This window comes from Mirounga angustirostris, unplaced genomic scaffold, assembly GCF_029215605.1.
Source record: "Mirounga angustirostris isolate CCGP_5_RB_7025 unplaced genomic scaffold, mMirAng1.0.hap1 SCAF_9, whole genome shotgun sequence".
Taxonomy (NCBI): Eukaryota; Metazoa; Chordata; class Mammalia; order Carnivora; family Phocidae; genus Mirounga; species Mirounga angustirostris.
In genome coordinates, this window is record NW_026991717.1 from 19142773 (window position 1) to 19161092 (window position 18320).

General features: G+C 42.6%; 1 protein-coding gene across 1 annotated transcript in view; it reads right to left on the minus strand.

The window, feature by feature from the left end:
• CERS3 (ceramide synthase 3) overlaps positions 1-18320 on the minus strand; it is a 104575-nt gene that overhangs the window by 26487 nt on the left and 59768 nt on the right. Inside the window, exons 10-11 of the mRNA XM_045899519.3 lie at positions 17373-17479; positions 5690-5843 (exon numbers count right to left, since the gene is read on the minus strand). Of these exons, the coding sequence (XP_045755475.1) occupies positions 5690-5843; positions 17373-17479 (261 nt within the window). The remainder of the gene's footprint in view (positions 1-5689; positions 5844-17372; positions 17480-18320) is intronic.

The window sequence follows — 18320 nt, forward strand, 5'->3', positions numbered from 1 at the left end:
CTTCTTTAAACAACTCCACACCTTCAAGTTTATAAAAACTTATGATTGTTTTCAGCCACAAAATCCCCTAATGGGGAGAGCCCTTGGGAGATTTTCTAGAGAGTGCCCTCTCCGAAGAGCTGGAATTCATGGATTACTGACAAGGTAACCATGACAAGGGAACAGAGCAGAGGCATGAAAAGATTATGAAGTTTGTAGTGAAAGAATATAGAAAAGCACACGCTGTGTGATTCTAATTATATAAGGTTTAAGAAAGTCGAGGGGTGGGAGCCTGGGTGGCTCAGTTGTTAAGCATCTGCCTTCGGCTGAGGTCGTGATCCCAGGGTCCTGGGATCGAGTCCCGCTTCGGGCTCCCTGCTCAGCAGGAAGCCTGCTTCTCCCTCTCCTACTCCCCCCTGCTTGTGTTCCCTCTCTCGCTGTCTCTCTCTGTCAAATAAATAAATAAATAAATCTTAAAAAAAAAAAGAAAAGAAAAGAAAGTCGAGGGGTGCCTCGAGATGCAGTCCATGAAACATTCGGCTCAGGTCATGCTCTCAGGTCATGAGATCGAGCCCCATGTTGGGCTCCATGCTCAGCGTGGAATCTGCTTAAGACTCTCTCCCTCTCCCTGTGCCCCTCCAACTGTCCCCTGTCCCCTGCTCTCTCTCTCTCACAAAATCAATCTTTTTTTTTTTTTAAGAAAGTTGAAACTAATCTATGGGAATGGAAGTAAGAACAGTGGTTGCCAATGTGGGAATGGGTGATGACCAGACATAGGCACTAAGATCTTTATAGGGTCATGGAAATGTTCTACATTTTAACAGAGTAATGATTGCATGCTCTATACATTTATTAAAACTCACTGAACAGGAAACAAAAAGATGATGAAGTGTGTGAGAGCTGAGCCTACATCACACTAAACTCACACATGGAGAAACACAGATAAACATACACACATTAAATGCATATCACTCATGTTTGGAGGACACAGAGCTACTGGGGAGGAAGAGGAGCATAGCATTAGCAACATAGCCTGTGAAGTCTCGGGCTTTGCAGGCATGAAACCCACTCCTGTGTGACCTTGGGTAAGTCATGTAACTTCTTCACTCAGCCCCCTCTCTTCCTCTGGGAAATAGCAGTTTTATGTACAAGTGAGCAGTGCACTGTGGTGCAGTAGGAAGGCCTTGAGGAGGGGGGCCATGCTGTCCTGGTGGATATTCAGGGGTCTCTGCCAGTTCTGAAAGTCTATTTTGTGGCTCGGCTGAATGTACAGTGTGGAAGAATATTCAAATCTGGAATTCTTTACACTGAGCAACTTTGCACAGTTACTTGTTACAAGTTTATAAACTCCACTGTTGTTTCTTCAATAGATTGTTAAAGCAGTTAACCTGTATAAATATTTGGAAATATAGAAATATAAACCGATAGCATTCTTAAAAAGATTTTACTTATTTATTTGTTTGAGAGAGAGCAAGAGTGTGTGTGTGAGCATGCGAGAGCGAGTTGGGGGGAGTCAGGAGGTAGGGAGAGAGACAAGCAGATTCCCTGCTGAGCGCAAGCCCTGCACAAAGCTCGATCTCATGACCCTGAGATCATGACCTGAGCTGAAACCAAGAGTCATACACTTAACCGACTGAGCCACCCAGGTGCCCCAAATTGATAGCATTTTTATAATACTCTATTTTAACTGCCAGCCCTTGTGATATTTTTATCTCTTGTTTAGCAAAGGGCAGTTTTTAGATCCACTATTAACTACTAACAAAAGAGACCTGGAGGTTTGCTGGATGTTACAGATTTTGTATTTCTTCACTAACACACTGATATCTGAGAGAGTGTCAAAAAGGATCATCAGAATGTGAGTCACGCAAATTAACTGACCGAAGACAGCTTAGCAAACAGTCATGGGCGCCCGTGGACGGACACCTGACTCAGCTGCAGCATTATCTAAGCGGAAGGGAGGGAGGGCATGACTGACGCCCAACTGCCAGGCGACCTGGAAGTCACAGCCTCTCTGTGACTTGCCACAAAGAACCTGAGTGAATAGGAATAATGGTAATGGCAGCCAACCTTCCCATGTGCTTGCTGTGTGCCAGGTCCTGTTCTGACAGCTTTCTCCTACAAGGCGGGTGTTAATATCATCATCCCCAATTTACAGGTGGAGAAACTGAGGCAGTAAATGGAAGTAATATGCCTCAGATCACACAGCCAGCAAACGGGAAAGCCTGTACTCTTGGCTATTCCGGACTTGCTTTACTAGGAAGTGCTCTGAAACTGAAAAAAGAATTCTGAAACATTTTCTTATATTTTTAGAAAGTTCAGAAACAAGCTAAAGAATTTGTGCTGTGTTTTCTTCCACTACCTTGATTACTCAAGTTGTTTATGGATTCTTTCTTACTCCGTGCCAGTTTTTTCAATCAATTTTCTGGCTATTTCAGATCAATGGTTAATTAGAAAAGGCAAAGTATTGCAAGCGAAGAGACTCACGTTCGAGCTTTGCCACAAACTTACTGTGCGAATTTGGTTGAGGCCTCAGATTTCTCCGATTTATGAGAAGGGTCCTCCTTTCTTTAGCTAAAAGAGTTGAGTGTGTGTCAAGTGTCATCTGTGAACTTCAGAGACACTGCCTGTCCAGAGCAGATGGCTGGGGCAGGTTGCCAGGGGCTAGTCGTTCCATCCCAGCTCTGGGCTGTAATGGCTGCACGCTCGGCCCTGCCCTCCGTGTCTTGGCTGCACACCAGCCTGAGATGTCAAAGAGACATACTTGAGTTGGCCAGCACCCAGTGTGATATTTAGGAAGAAGAAAATAAAAGCGTAGGGATGATCACATTCTCTTAAGTAATATTAAACGAGAGCATGCCACCCTCCTAATTTCCTCTGAAAGCACTTCTCATGTTTGCAAAGAGAATGACAAGACAAATATCTCAGCCCATCATACTTCCTGATGGGAGGTGTGAGCTGGGAGTCCCGCACAAAATCCCCCCATTTTATAGGAACCAGCTCAGTTTCATCAGTGCCTGCTAACCACTATGTCAGAATCCTGAAATTATAGGGATATTGTTATTTTAAGGTATTAACAGAAGCAAATGGTAGAAGGTCCTCATTCGCCATAGGCACACAGTAACCCCACTGTCGAAGGAAAATAAGGTGTGGATATTTCAACAAGCGCTATTTTTAAGATGTATAGTCACTTTTGTCTTTCCAGTCTACCATGCAAATCTATGGAGACCAGAGAAAAGATTAATAAATAATCTTGTAACTTCCCACCCTGGTGTGATCTGTATTCATTTGCATCTTCGAAACTACTTCTTAAGGGCCTACCAGGCATAAGGAACCTAAAAAGACAAATTCCCAATCTCTGTTACAAGATTTGAAAGACATTTTAAGAGGCCTAAGAACTTCGGCAGTCCCATTTTCTAAATATCCAAGAACGCGTCACCTTAGTAACAATTGAGGCGTGTATATTAAATGCTAACGAGTCATTAAGTAGAGTTGAAAACGGTCTTGTTCGGTGCTCCTCTAAGAGTGTCAACTCCCGCCTTTATCTGTCTCCTCCCCTTTGCAATGCAACGGTGCCTTCAAATAGCATTCTTTAAAAGGCAGCTTTACGGCTTGGAGGAATAAGCTGATTTCACAGCCAGTTTTGCCACTGCTATGGAAAACAGAGTGCACATGCAAGCCAGCTGAAGTCATACGAACTGCAGGGATTAGGGCTGCGGGGGCCTCTACTACTGCTATCAAATGGAAATGGGAAACAGCTTTTCCAAAGTACGGCATGAGGAATCGGGAATTCCTGTCCACGGCTCCCCAACCCACTGGGTTTTTAATCAGGCCTGGTACAACCCATTAGAGATCAGAAATATGAACATGATGCTGCTAAAACCAAACAAGAGTATCCTCTGGTCTCCAAGTTTTGTTCAGCCTGGCTCCCTTCCAGCCTGTAATTATTGTCACTCACCAGTGATTAAGGGAATAGTTTCTGGCTAGGGAGATGGGCACTCCAGGAAGGCTCGACCCAGGGGTGGGACAGGCTCAGTTCAGCGCCCTTCCTTCCCTCCAAGCCCTCGATGTGCAAAGGGTCTAACTGCTCGACTTTTTAACCTTATCGCACTCACTTCAACTTTATCAGTCACTCAGAGGTAAAATAACTGTTGCATAGGTCATGAGAAAACTATTTAGAATATTAATAAGCTAGAACCATTCGATGAAAGCGTTTTTTTCTTGGCACGCTGACTTTTTAAGGGAGGAGAGTCCGCTCCCAAGAAAGCAAGCTCAAGTCAGTCATTTAGTAAAACCAGCAAACAAAAACTACTTTCCGAATTTGGTTTGCGATCAATCCAGATGTAGCCCAACTCCCTATACCTCTGTCTAGATCTAGAAGCTAGGAGATGGTAGAAAACCCAGAGGTCAGTTATCATAATGTCCATTTCATTTGTCAATTCTTGAACAGTCATTTACCAAAGTAGGAAAATGAATTAATCTGACAGTTGATCAGAACATGAGCTTATCAGGTAAATTACCGCCATACCTGTTACATACGAGCCACTCCCTCTGATGATACAGTGTTGTGTATACATGGATGGTAGCACTTGAAAATGGGCCCGCTGTAACTTCCACCTCGAAAGATCCTTAATTAAAACTCCCTTAGAAGTATGATTTACTGACAAAGAAGGAGCTGTGATTTTTTTTTTTTTACTTGCCTTCAAGGCTCAAGTCAAATTCCATCCATTCGATAACGTTCCCTGGCCGGACCTTGAGTCAACTGGTTTCTGTCTTCCACAGCAAGTTTATGGGATGTCTCTTTAGCACAATATAGGTAGTTGCTAGTAGGTGAATATTCCCCCCCAGATGTTGGGTTGTTTCCCCAAAGGCAGTGTTTTGTGTCTTACTCATTTCTGAAGCCCTCCTTACCTTTGTTCTGGAATTAAAACCCAGAACAGAATTCAAAACAAACAAACAAAAAACTTCTATTGTCTAAAATGTATTATTAATATGTTACTATTTAGAGAAGAAGCTGTTTTCAGGAAAAAAGCATAGCCAATTGACGGACAATATTTCAGATGGTAGGAGAAGGCTCAGGGAGAGAGCATCACGTGCAAACTGGGTGCTCAGTGAAGGTAAACCTAAGGCTCTGAAATACTACTCCACTATCACAATAAAGCTTGTCTCAAACTAGAGCAAATTTAAACTCATTAGGACATTCTTTAAAAAGCAACAATCAGGGGGCGCCTGGGTGGCTCAGTCGGTTAAGCGTCTGCCTTGGGCTCAGGTCATGATCCCAGGGTCCTGGGATCGAGTCCCACATCGGGCTTCCTGCTCAGCAGGAGCCTGCTTCTCTCTCTCCTCCCCGCTCATGCTCTCTTCTCACTATCTCTCTCTGTCTGTCTCTCTCTCAAATAAATAAATAAAATCTTAAAAAATAAAAATAAAAAGCAACAATCAATTTTTGGATAAAAGTTTTATAAAAATGACTTGTCCTCTAACAAAAACAATTTCCTAAAAGCACTTTAGAGAACTTACCCTAAAGAAAAACATTTTAGGGTTTTACATTTTACATTTTAGATACATTTTTATCAGTCATGATCAAATCAAGGGAAAAAAAGGAATTCTAGTTAACTCCAAATTAACTAGAGCGTTCCATCGTCTGGGCATCACCTTCAATCTGTCAATGAAATTCACCTGCCTAGAGCAGCAAGACTCAGGCAGCCCTTACCTTCATGAATAAACATCTTCTGAGCATTTTCAGGATGAAGTAACACCAGTAAAGGTGAAGGACTTGCAGGACCATGAGCTGGAGGTTGAGGAAGATGTATGAAAAGAAAGGCTCAAGATAATGCAGAGGCAGAATCAGGGTGCAATATAAAATCCTAAAAAAAAAAAACAGAGGAGAGCATTTCATTACACAGTACTAGTGAATTTTCAGTGGAAAAACAAATACTTTTTCTCTCAAGGCATACGACATTTATTTCATTTCTAACCATGCCCAGGAAATTCTCAAGGGAAGACAGTATGATAATATTACCTTTTATATCATTATTGGCAAGCTACAAAAAAAATATACAGTCTGCCTCTGGGGAGAAAAGTTAAAGCAAATGGAATTTTTATTGTCATGCTGACTACCCGGCAGTTTCTGTACCTGGATTTCCTTTTTGCAAACAGAAGAGCGTACACAACCCTACTCGGCTTCCCCGGGGTTTGTAGAACAAATAGGATAATGCATGTTTACATGGGGTTATAATTGCCCTTATGACGCAACCTCATATATTTGGCAGCAAAGGTGAATGGGGAGTTTTACAAAAGTAAATTTTCCAATAAAGGAGGCTTTTAAAGAAACAAAAACTCTATTATTACTTCCACTTTCTAAAGCAAACTGCATAACTATGGATTTCATGAACAGACTCATGGCCATCATTTTGAGCTGCCCCCGATGACCCAGAACGCACAGTGCCTTCAGATAACGACTGCTGAATGAAGGGCTCCCCTGTTCCCTTCCCAAACTTCATACACTACTATGATCTTAGAGTTCCTGGATTGGTTTGCTTGTTAGTGTATTATTCTAATTATAAAAGTAATCTATTCATGCAAAATAGGAAAAATAAAAAAAATAGAGTTGCCCATAATACCACCAGGCTAAACAAATTATATTGGGGTTTTTGTGTATTATCTTCCGGTTTTTCCTATACATATTTAATTTTATTTTTTACATGAACATATAGTAAAACTGACTCTTTTTTTGGTGTTGTATGAATTATAATACATACAGAGATCTATGTAACCACCACCACAATCACGATCCAAAACCGTTCCATCATCTCAAAAACAAACAAACAAACAAAAAAACCCTGTGCTCTCTCTTTCGAGTCCCACTCTCTCCCCAAGGCCTAGAACTTGGCAAACCCTCATCTGCTCTCTCTTTAATCTTGTGTTTTCAAGAAGGCCATATAAATGGGGTCACACGGTGTGTCAGCTTCGGAGACTGCCTTCTTTCACTCAACATGGTGCCTTTAAGTTGTCGTGGGCACCAAGAGCATGTTGCTTTGGATTACTCAGTGGTAGCCCACTCTACGGACGTCTCACACTTTGTGTTCCTACCCTTCCTTCGGAGAGCATTCGTGTTGTCTGCAGTGTTTGACCATTATGAATAGGTGTGTTATAAATAGTCACATACAGGTTTTTTTTTTTTTTTTTAAAGATTTTTATTTATTTGACAGAGAGAGACACAGCGAGAGAGGGAACACAAGCAGGGGGAGTGGGAGAGGGAGAAGCAGGCTTCCCGCGGAGCAGGGAGCCCGATGCGGGGCTCGATCCCAGGACCCTGGGATCATGACCTGAGCTGAAGGCAGACGCTTAACGACTGAGCCACCCAGGCGCCCCAGTCACATACAGGTTTTGTGTGACCATAATGGTTGGGTCTCACATATAAGGATACATTGAACTTCAAGAAACTGACAACCTGTTCTCCAGAGTGGTTGCTGTGCGGTCCCACCAGCCACGTATGAGGATGTCAACTGTTCCCCAGCCTCAGGGGCACTTGCTGTTGACCTTCAGAGATGTCTGCCACACGTGGGGATTTATGTTCGACTCCACTTAGCGTGGAATCAAAAAACAGTTTACACTGCTTGACAACTCGGTGTATGTGGTTTTTCCCAAATGGAAGGCTATTTCTTTAGAAGTGCAGATTCCGAAATGTGAAATGACTGTTTCAAGGTGCACGTTAGTATGTACATTCAAGGTGTGTATTAAAACCTGTTAAGACTTTGCCAAACTATGTCCAAAATTGTAACAATTTATAACACCTCTATATAACAAAGATAATGGCCGCTTATCCATTCCACTTATACAAATCCCTTCTAGACACTTAGGAATTATAGAAAAATATAAAGAGGATAAGGAAAAATCACCTAACATCTCACAACTCGCACGTAACCCACTACGTTTTGGTAAACATAATTGAAGTCATCCCTCCTAAAAATACATTCTTTAAGTTTTACGGTCCTTGTCCTTTTTTTGCCCCTTCCCCATGACCACATGATTTTTTATAACAGAAACACACTATGCATGTGATTTTTGTACCCTGCTTTTATGACTCAATAATATGCTACAGAGAGCTTTCCATGTCAATGAATATATCTATGTATCAGGGATCAGCAAACGGTTTCGTAAAGGGATGGATAATAAATATTTTAGGCCTCTGGGCCATTTGGTTTCTGTTGCAAATACTCAACTCTGTCACCATAGTGTAAGAGCAGCTGTAGAAATACACCAGTTAGTGGGTGTTGCTGTGTGCCAGTAAAACTTTATTAACAAAAACAGTCAGTGGGCTGGATTTGGCCTGCGAGCCAGAGTTTGCCAACCCCTACTATATGCCAGGCTATGTAATACCTGCACAGAAATCTATGTATAGATATCATAATTTATTTAACTAATCCCTTTTTGATAGATATTGATTTCCAAATTTTCATTATGTTATAGAGAATACTGTAAGAATTACTTGTAAAGACATTTTGATAGAACCGTTTGATTATTTTCTTAGAATAGCTAAAGTCCTTAATAAAAAAGTATACTCATTTGACATTTTAGAATACATTGCTAGACTGCTTTCCAGCAAGACCATACCAATTTATTTTCTTATAATACGAAGAGTGTATGAGAGTACCTGCTTCCTTAGACCAACATTGTACTTTGTCAGCATCTATCTAAAAGAATATCATGCTGTTTATATTTACATTTTTATTTCTTGTGAAGTGAATATATATGTATATACACTTATATTTTATTTGGTTATTTTGATTTATACTTTTGTGAACTGCTGCTTCATGGTATCTGTCCATTTTTCTATTGGGATGTGTACTTTTTCTATTGATTCATGAGTGCTCTTTACATATCAAGCATAGCAACATTATTTTTTATCATATTAAATATCACTACATCATCTAATTCTTGTTCAACCTTGTTAATGATTTTTTTTTTTGGCAGACTAACTTCTAAAACATTTTTGTAACCAAATATGTTGATTTTTGCCTTTCTACATAGCCTCCACGGTATGCTTTAAAGGGCCTTCCTCACTTCCATCGTTATAAAATATATTTTCCCATATTTTCTTAATATATTGTCTCTCCCACTTAAAGTCCTGGTTCTGCGTAGCCTTGATCCACTTCTCCGTGCATTTTCTCAATTGTAAAATGGAAGCAATGATTATCTACCCAATTCATTCAATAAGTGTTCATTGAGCACCTACCAAAGTGCTACCTGGAACTTTATAGGAGCCAGGAATATAGCAATGAATAAAACTGGCCCAAATCCCTAAAGCTGTAAGGCTCACATTCTGGTGCCTGCATTCACAGGGGTTTCAGGAAATAATAAGCCTCTTTGCCATTCTGATTTGCTGGATCTGTAAGCAATTGTGTGCCTTATTCTGTACTCTCTCAGCCTACAATGCCCTTCCCCTTTTCAGCTGAAATTCTCTTCACCCATCAAAGCATGGGCGCCTCTACAACGAAAGCTTCCTTGCTATTCTGATCACCTCTGAATGTATGGCAATTCCTCTAGGCTCCCCCACTACCAACTCCTTGAGAGCATTTGGCCTGATTCATCCTGCTTGTGGTCATACTTGCTCGTACAAGTTCACTCTTCACTAGCGGCAAGCTTTCCGAAGGCAACAGCCATGATGTCTTCCTCTCTGTATCCTCCCTTCCCCTGTTCAGGGGCCTTGCTCCTTACTAGGTCCCCTATTAGGAATTTGTCAATGTCAAAAGTAACAAAGGAAACAATTCGAAAGCATCTCCTTTATAGATTCTACCAGAGAATGTGAAAAATGACCTAAACATGTAATTACTCATTGTGATCCATACAAAGGAAACAAAACAAAACAAAACAGGGGGGTGGGTATTGCTGAACTGAGATTTCTCTATTCTTGCAGTTCAAGGGAAGACACAGAAAAGAGGGTTCTGGTTGTAAGGTACCACAGGTGGGAGGCATTGTAGAGAAGTTAAGGGCTAAGATGAGACAGATGTAGCTGAAGGGAGAGGAGTGGCAGGGAGAGGGGGTATAAGATGCAGGTGCAGAGGTGAAAGGAGGCATCTGCTGTCGGCTTTGCAAGTCCCGGCATCGGGGAAGCTTTGCTGGTTTTAGAAAGGGGAGTGGTACACACGGCCTAGCCTCATCAGAGCAGAGTTCCGGGGCTGAGGCCACTTTTCTTGCCTTGTAACCTGCACACAAGTCACTGAACCTCCTGGTCCTTGGACAGGGTGGAAGTCACCCTGCCCCATGCCTGGGAAGCTCCAGGGGGACACACAGGCAGCTTTGCCAACCGTAGCATCCTAGAAATGGAAGAGACCACCATTAAAATGCAGATGCCTCCAGAGAGAGCCGAGCTACTGCCGCGAGGGCAGAGGAAAGGCATGGGCTCTGGGGCCGGCTAGATGAGGATCACGGCTCGCCTGCTGTCTGCAGCAAGTGACATAAGCTCTCTGGGCCTCCGTTTCTCCTGCAAAATGAAAATGCCACCACTCCCTCCATCAAGTTGTTGTGAGGGCTAAATGAGTTGACAAACGGGAAGAGCTTCGCATACAGGAAGCACTGGAAAAATGGTAGTTCTGACTATTGCCGTGACTCCCACTATGACGACGCCCTCTTCCACCCACCCCTTCCTCCTGCAGAGGGCTTCCGTTCACACTACAGGGAGAGCAACACCCAGGGGAGCGTGCAGCTGAACTGCCTGGAGCTTCTGCTTTGGGAAAGGAGGGGGAAGCCCCTCGGGAGAGGGAGAGGAGCCCTGGAGGAGTGGGGACCCTGTGCTGCCCGGAACGTTCTGCACAGGATAGAGGGGACCAAAGTGGAGAGGAGCTGTGAAGTGGGTGGCCGGTGTGGCCCCAGGGACAGCAGGTCTGGGGGCTGCAGTTACTCGGCCAGGACCTCTTTCTATCTGTGTCCTCTCTAAAGGATGGTCCAGCTTCTCAATCCCAATTCTTCTCTTCCTTTGCTAAAAGGAGAGTGGGAAGAAGGGAAAAATAAACATCTCTGTCCTTCTCAATTTTGTCCCGAACATGCGTGTGTCTCATGTGCAGGCAAACACATGAACACACAAACCCATGTTTCCCTTCCGGGCTACATGGAATTTCTCTTTTCACAGAGGATGCTCAGAGACTGCCAGAAGCCACTCTGCTCCGTCCACTGGCCTTTAATCTGTTCCAACAGATGCACTACGAACCACCGCGACCCTGGATTGTGAACCTTGGCCTTTTCCCTCTTTGGTTTGCTTTCCCACCTTCCCTCTAGCAATCACTAGAATTTCAGTGGTTTGAAAAAATCACATTGTTGGTTTAAACAGTAGCTGGATTTGCTGGGCTAGATAAGGCAGCCAACAAAAGTTGCATTTTCCTAATGAAAACTGGAAGGTGAAGGTCCTTTTCTCTCGCTAATTGCAGGTGTGAGCATTAAGCCTTTTCAGGATAACAAAGACTGGTTCTACTGGTGAGTAATTGCTTACCTTTTATTTCAGGGATGTCATATTTCAAAGTGACTGTGTAGTTGAAGGAAATTTAATAAATACTTAGGGAAGGCAAATTATGCCTGCTTTCAGTCGTCCGATTTACTAATTTAATTTGAAACATATCTGTTCTGTGTTTCAGATGCCCCGTTTCTAGTCTTGGTTCTTTCATAACTAGCTGTGTGATCCTGGAAATATCTTAACTCCTCACCTGGAATACAAATAGGGGGTCTAAATGCTACAACAATGCTGATGACCTGAGACACAGAAGGGGTAAGGAACTGTTCCAGGTGAATGACAACTGAAGGCCAAATATGATCCTGGGCCAGATCCAGTAGGAGGGAAAAAAACCATAAAAGGCATTATTGGATCAACGGACAAAATTGAAACATGGATGGTAGATTGCTACATTTCTGGAAATGGAGAACTATACTGTGATCCTATAAAAGGATCCGCTTGTTCTTGGGAAGGACATAGTGAAGAACTTAAGACTAAAAGGATGTGATGTTTGCAACTTTCAAATGATTCAGAAAAAATATGTAGATTCATATATGCATATGTGTGTGTGTGTGTGTACGTGTGTGTTGAGAGAGTGAGAGGGATGAGAGAGAAGAACAGGAATGAGAAAGCAAACAGGGCACAATACCAACTAGTAAATCGGGGTGAAGGTAATACATTAAAGTTCTTTGTAATATACTTGAAATTATCCTATACGCTTGAAATTATTCCCAAATAAGTAAATGAATAAAGGGATTGGGCTAAATTCTGTGTAAGGTCCGTTATCCTAAAGTATTATGATTTGAAGAAGGGTGATTGTTGGAGCTGTCCTTCACTCATTTATGAACAGCCAAAGTAATGAGCATGAGGGGTGCAAGGGAAGGAGCTCCTGTGAGGGCACACTGTCGAACGAGACATTGAACAAACACAGGCGGTGAAATTCATTGTCTCTTACACAGGCGTGAAACTGGAAAGTCTAGTTCTGAGATACACACCTGCAGTGGTGGCCCAAGGGAGTGGCCCCAGTTCTAAGAGAGCCACTCTCAAATTGCACGAGCCCTTCCTTTCCTCTGGTGGCTGTGTGTAAGGCACTGTGCCATCCCATGAGGGCATGGAAGCCCACCATGGCACCATGACACCCAGGCTCCGGGCCTTATGAGGGTGGGTCCATTGTGTCCTTACTCTTGTTTCCCCTCTGATGAATGTCAGCTAAGAGCACTGCTGTATGCTTCTAGCTTTGTCTTGTCTTGTCTTTTTTTTTTTTTTTAAGATTTTATTTATTTATTTGAGACAGAGAGAATGAGAGAGAGAGAGCATGAGAGGGAGGAAGGTCAGAGGGAGAAGCAGACTCCCCGCCGAGCAGGGAGCCCGATGCGGGACTCGATTCCGGGACTCCAGGATCATGACCTGAGCTGAAGGCAGTCGCTTAACCAGCTGAGCCACCCAGGCGCCCTGTCTTGTCTTTTCTTAAAACTGCCCTCTCTCTGATAGCCATTCCAGGTACTCATATGGTCACATCACCCACAGAATTCCTTTTCACCTGAGGCTTCCCATGGTATTGCTTCTCTATGCCAGTGAGAGCCAGATCCTCAAAAGCTAAAGCCTGGAATCCAGTGAACCAGTGGTGGGGCATATAAAGCTACCACAAGCATATGTACCCTTGCAGGTAAGGAAGTTCCTTATCTGAATATTATTCACCATTGGAAAATTTTTTTGAACATCCAAAACACAGGTCAGTATTAATCATCTTCAAATATATGGACAAGGTAGTTGATACAAAGATCTCTTCTACTGCCCTTATGAACTCCTCCCGCAGGGTAGAACTGTGTCTCATTCATCTGCTGTATTCCTCACAACATCTAGGTGCAATGAGTTCAAGAAACGAAGCAGTGAGCCGGCACCACCCCCTGTAAACTTCAGTTGAGACAGAATGCTCCTTTCCTTCAGCGCATCAGCCTGGACTAAATTGTTATCTGTCCTTGCGGTTTATGAAGGAAACTGTCAAGAGTCGGCAGAGTTGTTTACCTGAATTTAGGAAGGTCTTTCTAGCCTCGTGATTCCTTGGCAGTATTTGTATAATATTCAAATAAATGGATACATCCAATAATTCAAAAGCAGAGAAGCCATTATTTTAAAACAACAGCTGCGGGCGCCTGGGTGGCTCAGTTGGTTAAGCATCTGCCTTCAGCTCAGGTCATGATCCCAGGGTCCTGGGATCGAGTCCCGCATCAGGCTCCCTGCTCAGTGGAGAGTCCACTTCTCAATCTGCCCCTCGCCCCGCTCATGCGCTCTCCTCTCTCTCACTCTCTCCCCCTCTCGCAAAAATAAACAAATAAATCTTAAAAAATAAAATAAAACACTTGGGAATACCATGTAAAAAATATAAGCCTGAGATTTGAATGCTTTTGAATAAAAATACAAACAAATGAGGTAACCAGGCAATTAGATTAAAGTAATTTAGCCCAGGCCAATTGGAATTCTTGCCTGATGTTGAGAGGAACAATATTATAAAAAAACATGTAATTACCACTTGCTGACACTGATTGAGTGAGAATTGGCTAAACAAGATTTCTGAGAAAAGCAGAAGGAGAGAAGAGGGGACACAGTTGTACCCACACAAAAGAAACTCATCAGAGAAAAGCAAATATGCTCGAGGCTCGGAATAAACGAAGGGAAAGTAAAAGAAAGGGAAAGGCAAGTGTAATGTACAAGTTCTGGTTCTTTCTCTCACAGTTTCCAGATAAATTTCAGATGGGTCAAGGCTTCTCGCCACTCAGCCCTTCATCGTACCACAAAATGTGCAACAAACGCAGTTGCGAGGAACAGAGCGATTGGATAGCCAGCTGCCTCCCACGGCACCTCAAAAATGTCTGAACCTTGAATGAGGTCTATCATCTGCACATCGTTTGGTCCAAGTAAATTCCCCCAAAAACTGAACTAATAAAATATCCTTGAAAAATGAATCGACACTTACACATTTTAGACAGATGGTTGGAGCCAGGCTAACAACAAGGAACTGACTTTTCCTCTTTGGCACAAGATGATTGTGTAACACGTTCAAGCTGATGGGAACACTATTTAAGCCAGGGTAACACACTGCAACGGAGTCTTTCAAAAACCATCGAGAATCAATCTCTCAAACTTCCAATAGCTTGGTGAGGCTTTCCTCAGCCTTCCAAACAATGAGGACTAGTCAACGTCAGTGCAGAAAAATTTTTACCAGCAAAAAAATTTTTACAATCCAGTCTGTTAATACGGGTTTATTTGCAATCCAACTTCCTGAAGACAGCAAACAGTGGTATTGGCTGCCCTCTGCAGTGGGCTGGTGAATTCAACAAAGTATCAAGATCAAGAAAATGCCAAATGCATGCAACTAATTCTTCTTGAAATCCAGAAATGCTGACAAGAGAGCGACTTCTTAAATCTAGGATTTTTAAAGTCAAGGGTGTGTGGGAAAGTAACACACCACCTCCACAATCACTCAACCCCAATACGATGTTTGGTTGTTTTCTGGGGAGGAGTAAGCTTGCTTGTTGATTTAAGACATCATGGGAATGTCTGAGGTTAACGTCCTTCATTGCTAAATCAAAAGCCAACCATAGCAGCAAGACTGTGAAGCTTCTCAGAGAGTTCCCTGGACCGAGAGCTTCCATGGTGTATGTTTTTAAATATGCCCACGAATTCTTTGAAACTACTCCCGTGGAGAAATGGAGTCTAAATTTTCCTTTCCTCAAATATGACCTGGCCTTGGTCACCTGGATCCAATGAAGAAAATGAGGTTGGAAGTGGCATAATGTGACTTCTGCAGGTGGGTTATAAAATGAGACACAGCATCTGCCTAGCTCTCTTATGAGCTGCTCACCCTTGAAATCCAGCTGCCATGCTATGGGGAGGTCAGGCCCTGTGTAGGTATTCCAGCTGACAGGCCCAGCTGAGGTCTCAACCAACAATCAACACCAACCAGTTGATTTTATATGTGTTACTTCAACCATGTGGGGTGAGGAAGTCTTCAAGAAAATTCCCAACTCTGGCCACATCTGACTGTAACCACAATAGAGACCCTAGGTGAAAACCACCAACTCACTGAGGCCGGTCAACTTCCAAAAGCATAAGCCATAATAATAATCAATAAACATTGTTGTTTTAAGAGAGAGGTCTGCAGACTAAGGCCTGGTGATAAAATCTGGCCTGCAACCTGTTTTTCTACAGCCTGTGAGCTCAGCTGGGCTTGGTACATTTTTAAAGGGTTGTAAAAGAAAAAAACAAAGCAAAGAATAATATGTGACAGAGACCATATGTAGCCCTTAAAGCTGAAAATAGCTATTCTGTGGCCTTTTACAAAAAAACATTGTCCAACACTGTCATATCAGTTTCAGATGGTTTATTATGTAGCAACAGATAACCGGAACACATGGTACTTTTGGAACATAAGAAGAGGCCATTGATAGGCAAATGCTGGATTTACAGCATCATAAAAGTCACACTGAAAAGCCACAACTCAAATATTACCTGAAAGTCAATACTATTCTATCAATAACTGCTACCATACAATATTATCTTTTCACAAACACATTGGCTCAACCAAAGCAAAAGTGGGGGTAATGTGATTCATCAACCAAGGAGAGTATTTTAAACGTGTGTCTCAGATTTGATTCTAAATTAAATTTCAAATTCTTGGAGACTTATTAAAAACTTTAATAAATGTAGCTGGCATTTGCCAAGTCCTTACTATTTTCCAGACACTATTCTGCACTATTTCATACGTATTACTTCATTTAAGCCTTGTGACAGCAATTACTTCCATTTCACAGACGAGGAAACTGAGACCAGGGAAATGATCTAACATGTCCAAGATTACACAGGTAGTAAGTGTGGAGCCGGGATTTGAATCTAGGTCTGACTTGCATCCACGAACTTAATCACTACACTCTGCTGCTCCTCTCCAGAAAATGTCTAAGTAAGACATTGGTCTTGGTTTAAGGATATAGCTGGCTTCATAGGGAGGGCAGCACCCACTGACCTCTCTGACCAGAATTCCCTGCAGGCTAGTCAAGGGTGCTGTCCACCCAATAGGAATCAGGTCTGGAACCTGGGTCCCCTTGTCTTTCCCCTGGAACCCAGGATCTTCGGCCACACCAACTCTACTTTCCTGTTGAGAGGATCTGAAACTCTTAGACCAGCCCCAAATAATGGTTCATTATAAGTTCTTTCTCCCAAACTATCAAAGACTTCCTCACACTTTTCCTCCGGTTCCGATCAATCAACCCATGGAAAATTATGCTTGCCAAAGGGATGACTGTCAGAGGAGACACACTGCCAGCCCTTGGCTAAACAAAATCAACAGGCTGATCAAGAGTCAATCAATATTAAAAGGATATCCAGACCATTGTTAAGACCAGTGATCATGGAAAATGAAATCAGTATCAGTTTTCTCATCTGTGAAATAAGAGTGATAATACCTGTCTTTATGATTTGTTGTATAGACTGGAGCCAAGATATACAAAGGGCCTAATCCAGTGTCTGGCATTCAATTAATGGTGGCTATAATTACTATATTTTTAACATAGAACATGCCTCTCTTTCAAAGAGCTGGTGATTGGCCAATGACATTTCAATGAATAACTGGAAAAGCTGTTAAACACAAAGATCCACATTCATGAAACAAGACCTAGAGTAAAAGTTGCTGCTTACCCATTGGGTTAAACATTTTCCACCTCCCTTTATCATAAGCCTTTTCCACATTGGAAGGTGTTGTTTTAATTATTTATAAAAATGGCCCCCTCCCACTATTTTCTCTGACTGAACTTGGCACAAACAACTGGAGATCAATGTAAGAAAGAGACTTCAACAACGTGCCAAGGCCACCTCAGCACGGTGCCCAAAGGCATGGCCCAGCCCCTTGTCTACTCACCAGAAGGGAAAGATAATGAGGCGGCTGATGAAAAATATGGTAGAGAAGATGAGAAACAGGGCGTTACAGGTTTGCTTCCATCCGGCGTAAGAAAACATCTTAGCAGACTGAAAACAAAGAAAGCAATTGCATTCAGATAACGTGATATTAGAATAAAACTCTGAAATTAAATATTTATAAATGAAATGATATGATGTCTGGGATTTGGTTCAAAGTGGTCTGTGTAGGGGGGGTGGGGGAGAGGGATGGATGGGGAAATTGACGAAATGAGGTTGGCCATACTGATAACTGGTAACGCTGGAGGATGGGCCACTGGGTCCATTATGCTCTTCTCTTTGTCATACGTTTGAAATTTGCCATAATAGAATGTTTAAAAAAAGATATGTTCAAATGACTTTATTTATTTACTTATTTGTTCAAATGATTTTAATACTACTCCTGTCCTTCACAAGCACTACAAGTTAGCACAATGTATGCTAGCATGCATTTTATTGGGGCACCTGTTTATTTTCTCCATTTAACTGATTGGAGAGCTGGACTGGAGAAAGGTTGAGCTGTGAGTGAAGTCCTGGGCTGGGCTGGGCTGCGCACGTTGCAATCAAGGCAGCTGACAGAAGGGGCAGAGTGAGGAGGCTGCTCTGGGGGCCCTGTCCTGGTTGAAACAAAGTTGCAAGCACTCGATTTTTCTCCATTTACTTTATGCTAGTCTACACTGCCCGTATGATCTATATTGAAGAAAAGGAATTACATAGTCTTTAATGTGGTAGTAGAAGGTTAATTGATGAGAATTCTCTCTTGCATTATCTGGTGGAGCCCAAGGCTGCATGGAAAGTGTCTGGACTTGGGGGTGGTGGGAGGTGGGTAGGAGATGATGAGTGTAGGTCATCCCTCCAGAAGCGTGGCTCAGATCAGGGTGGTTTCGGGACTGAAATTGGCCCAGAAGCTCAA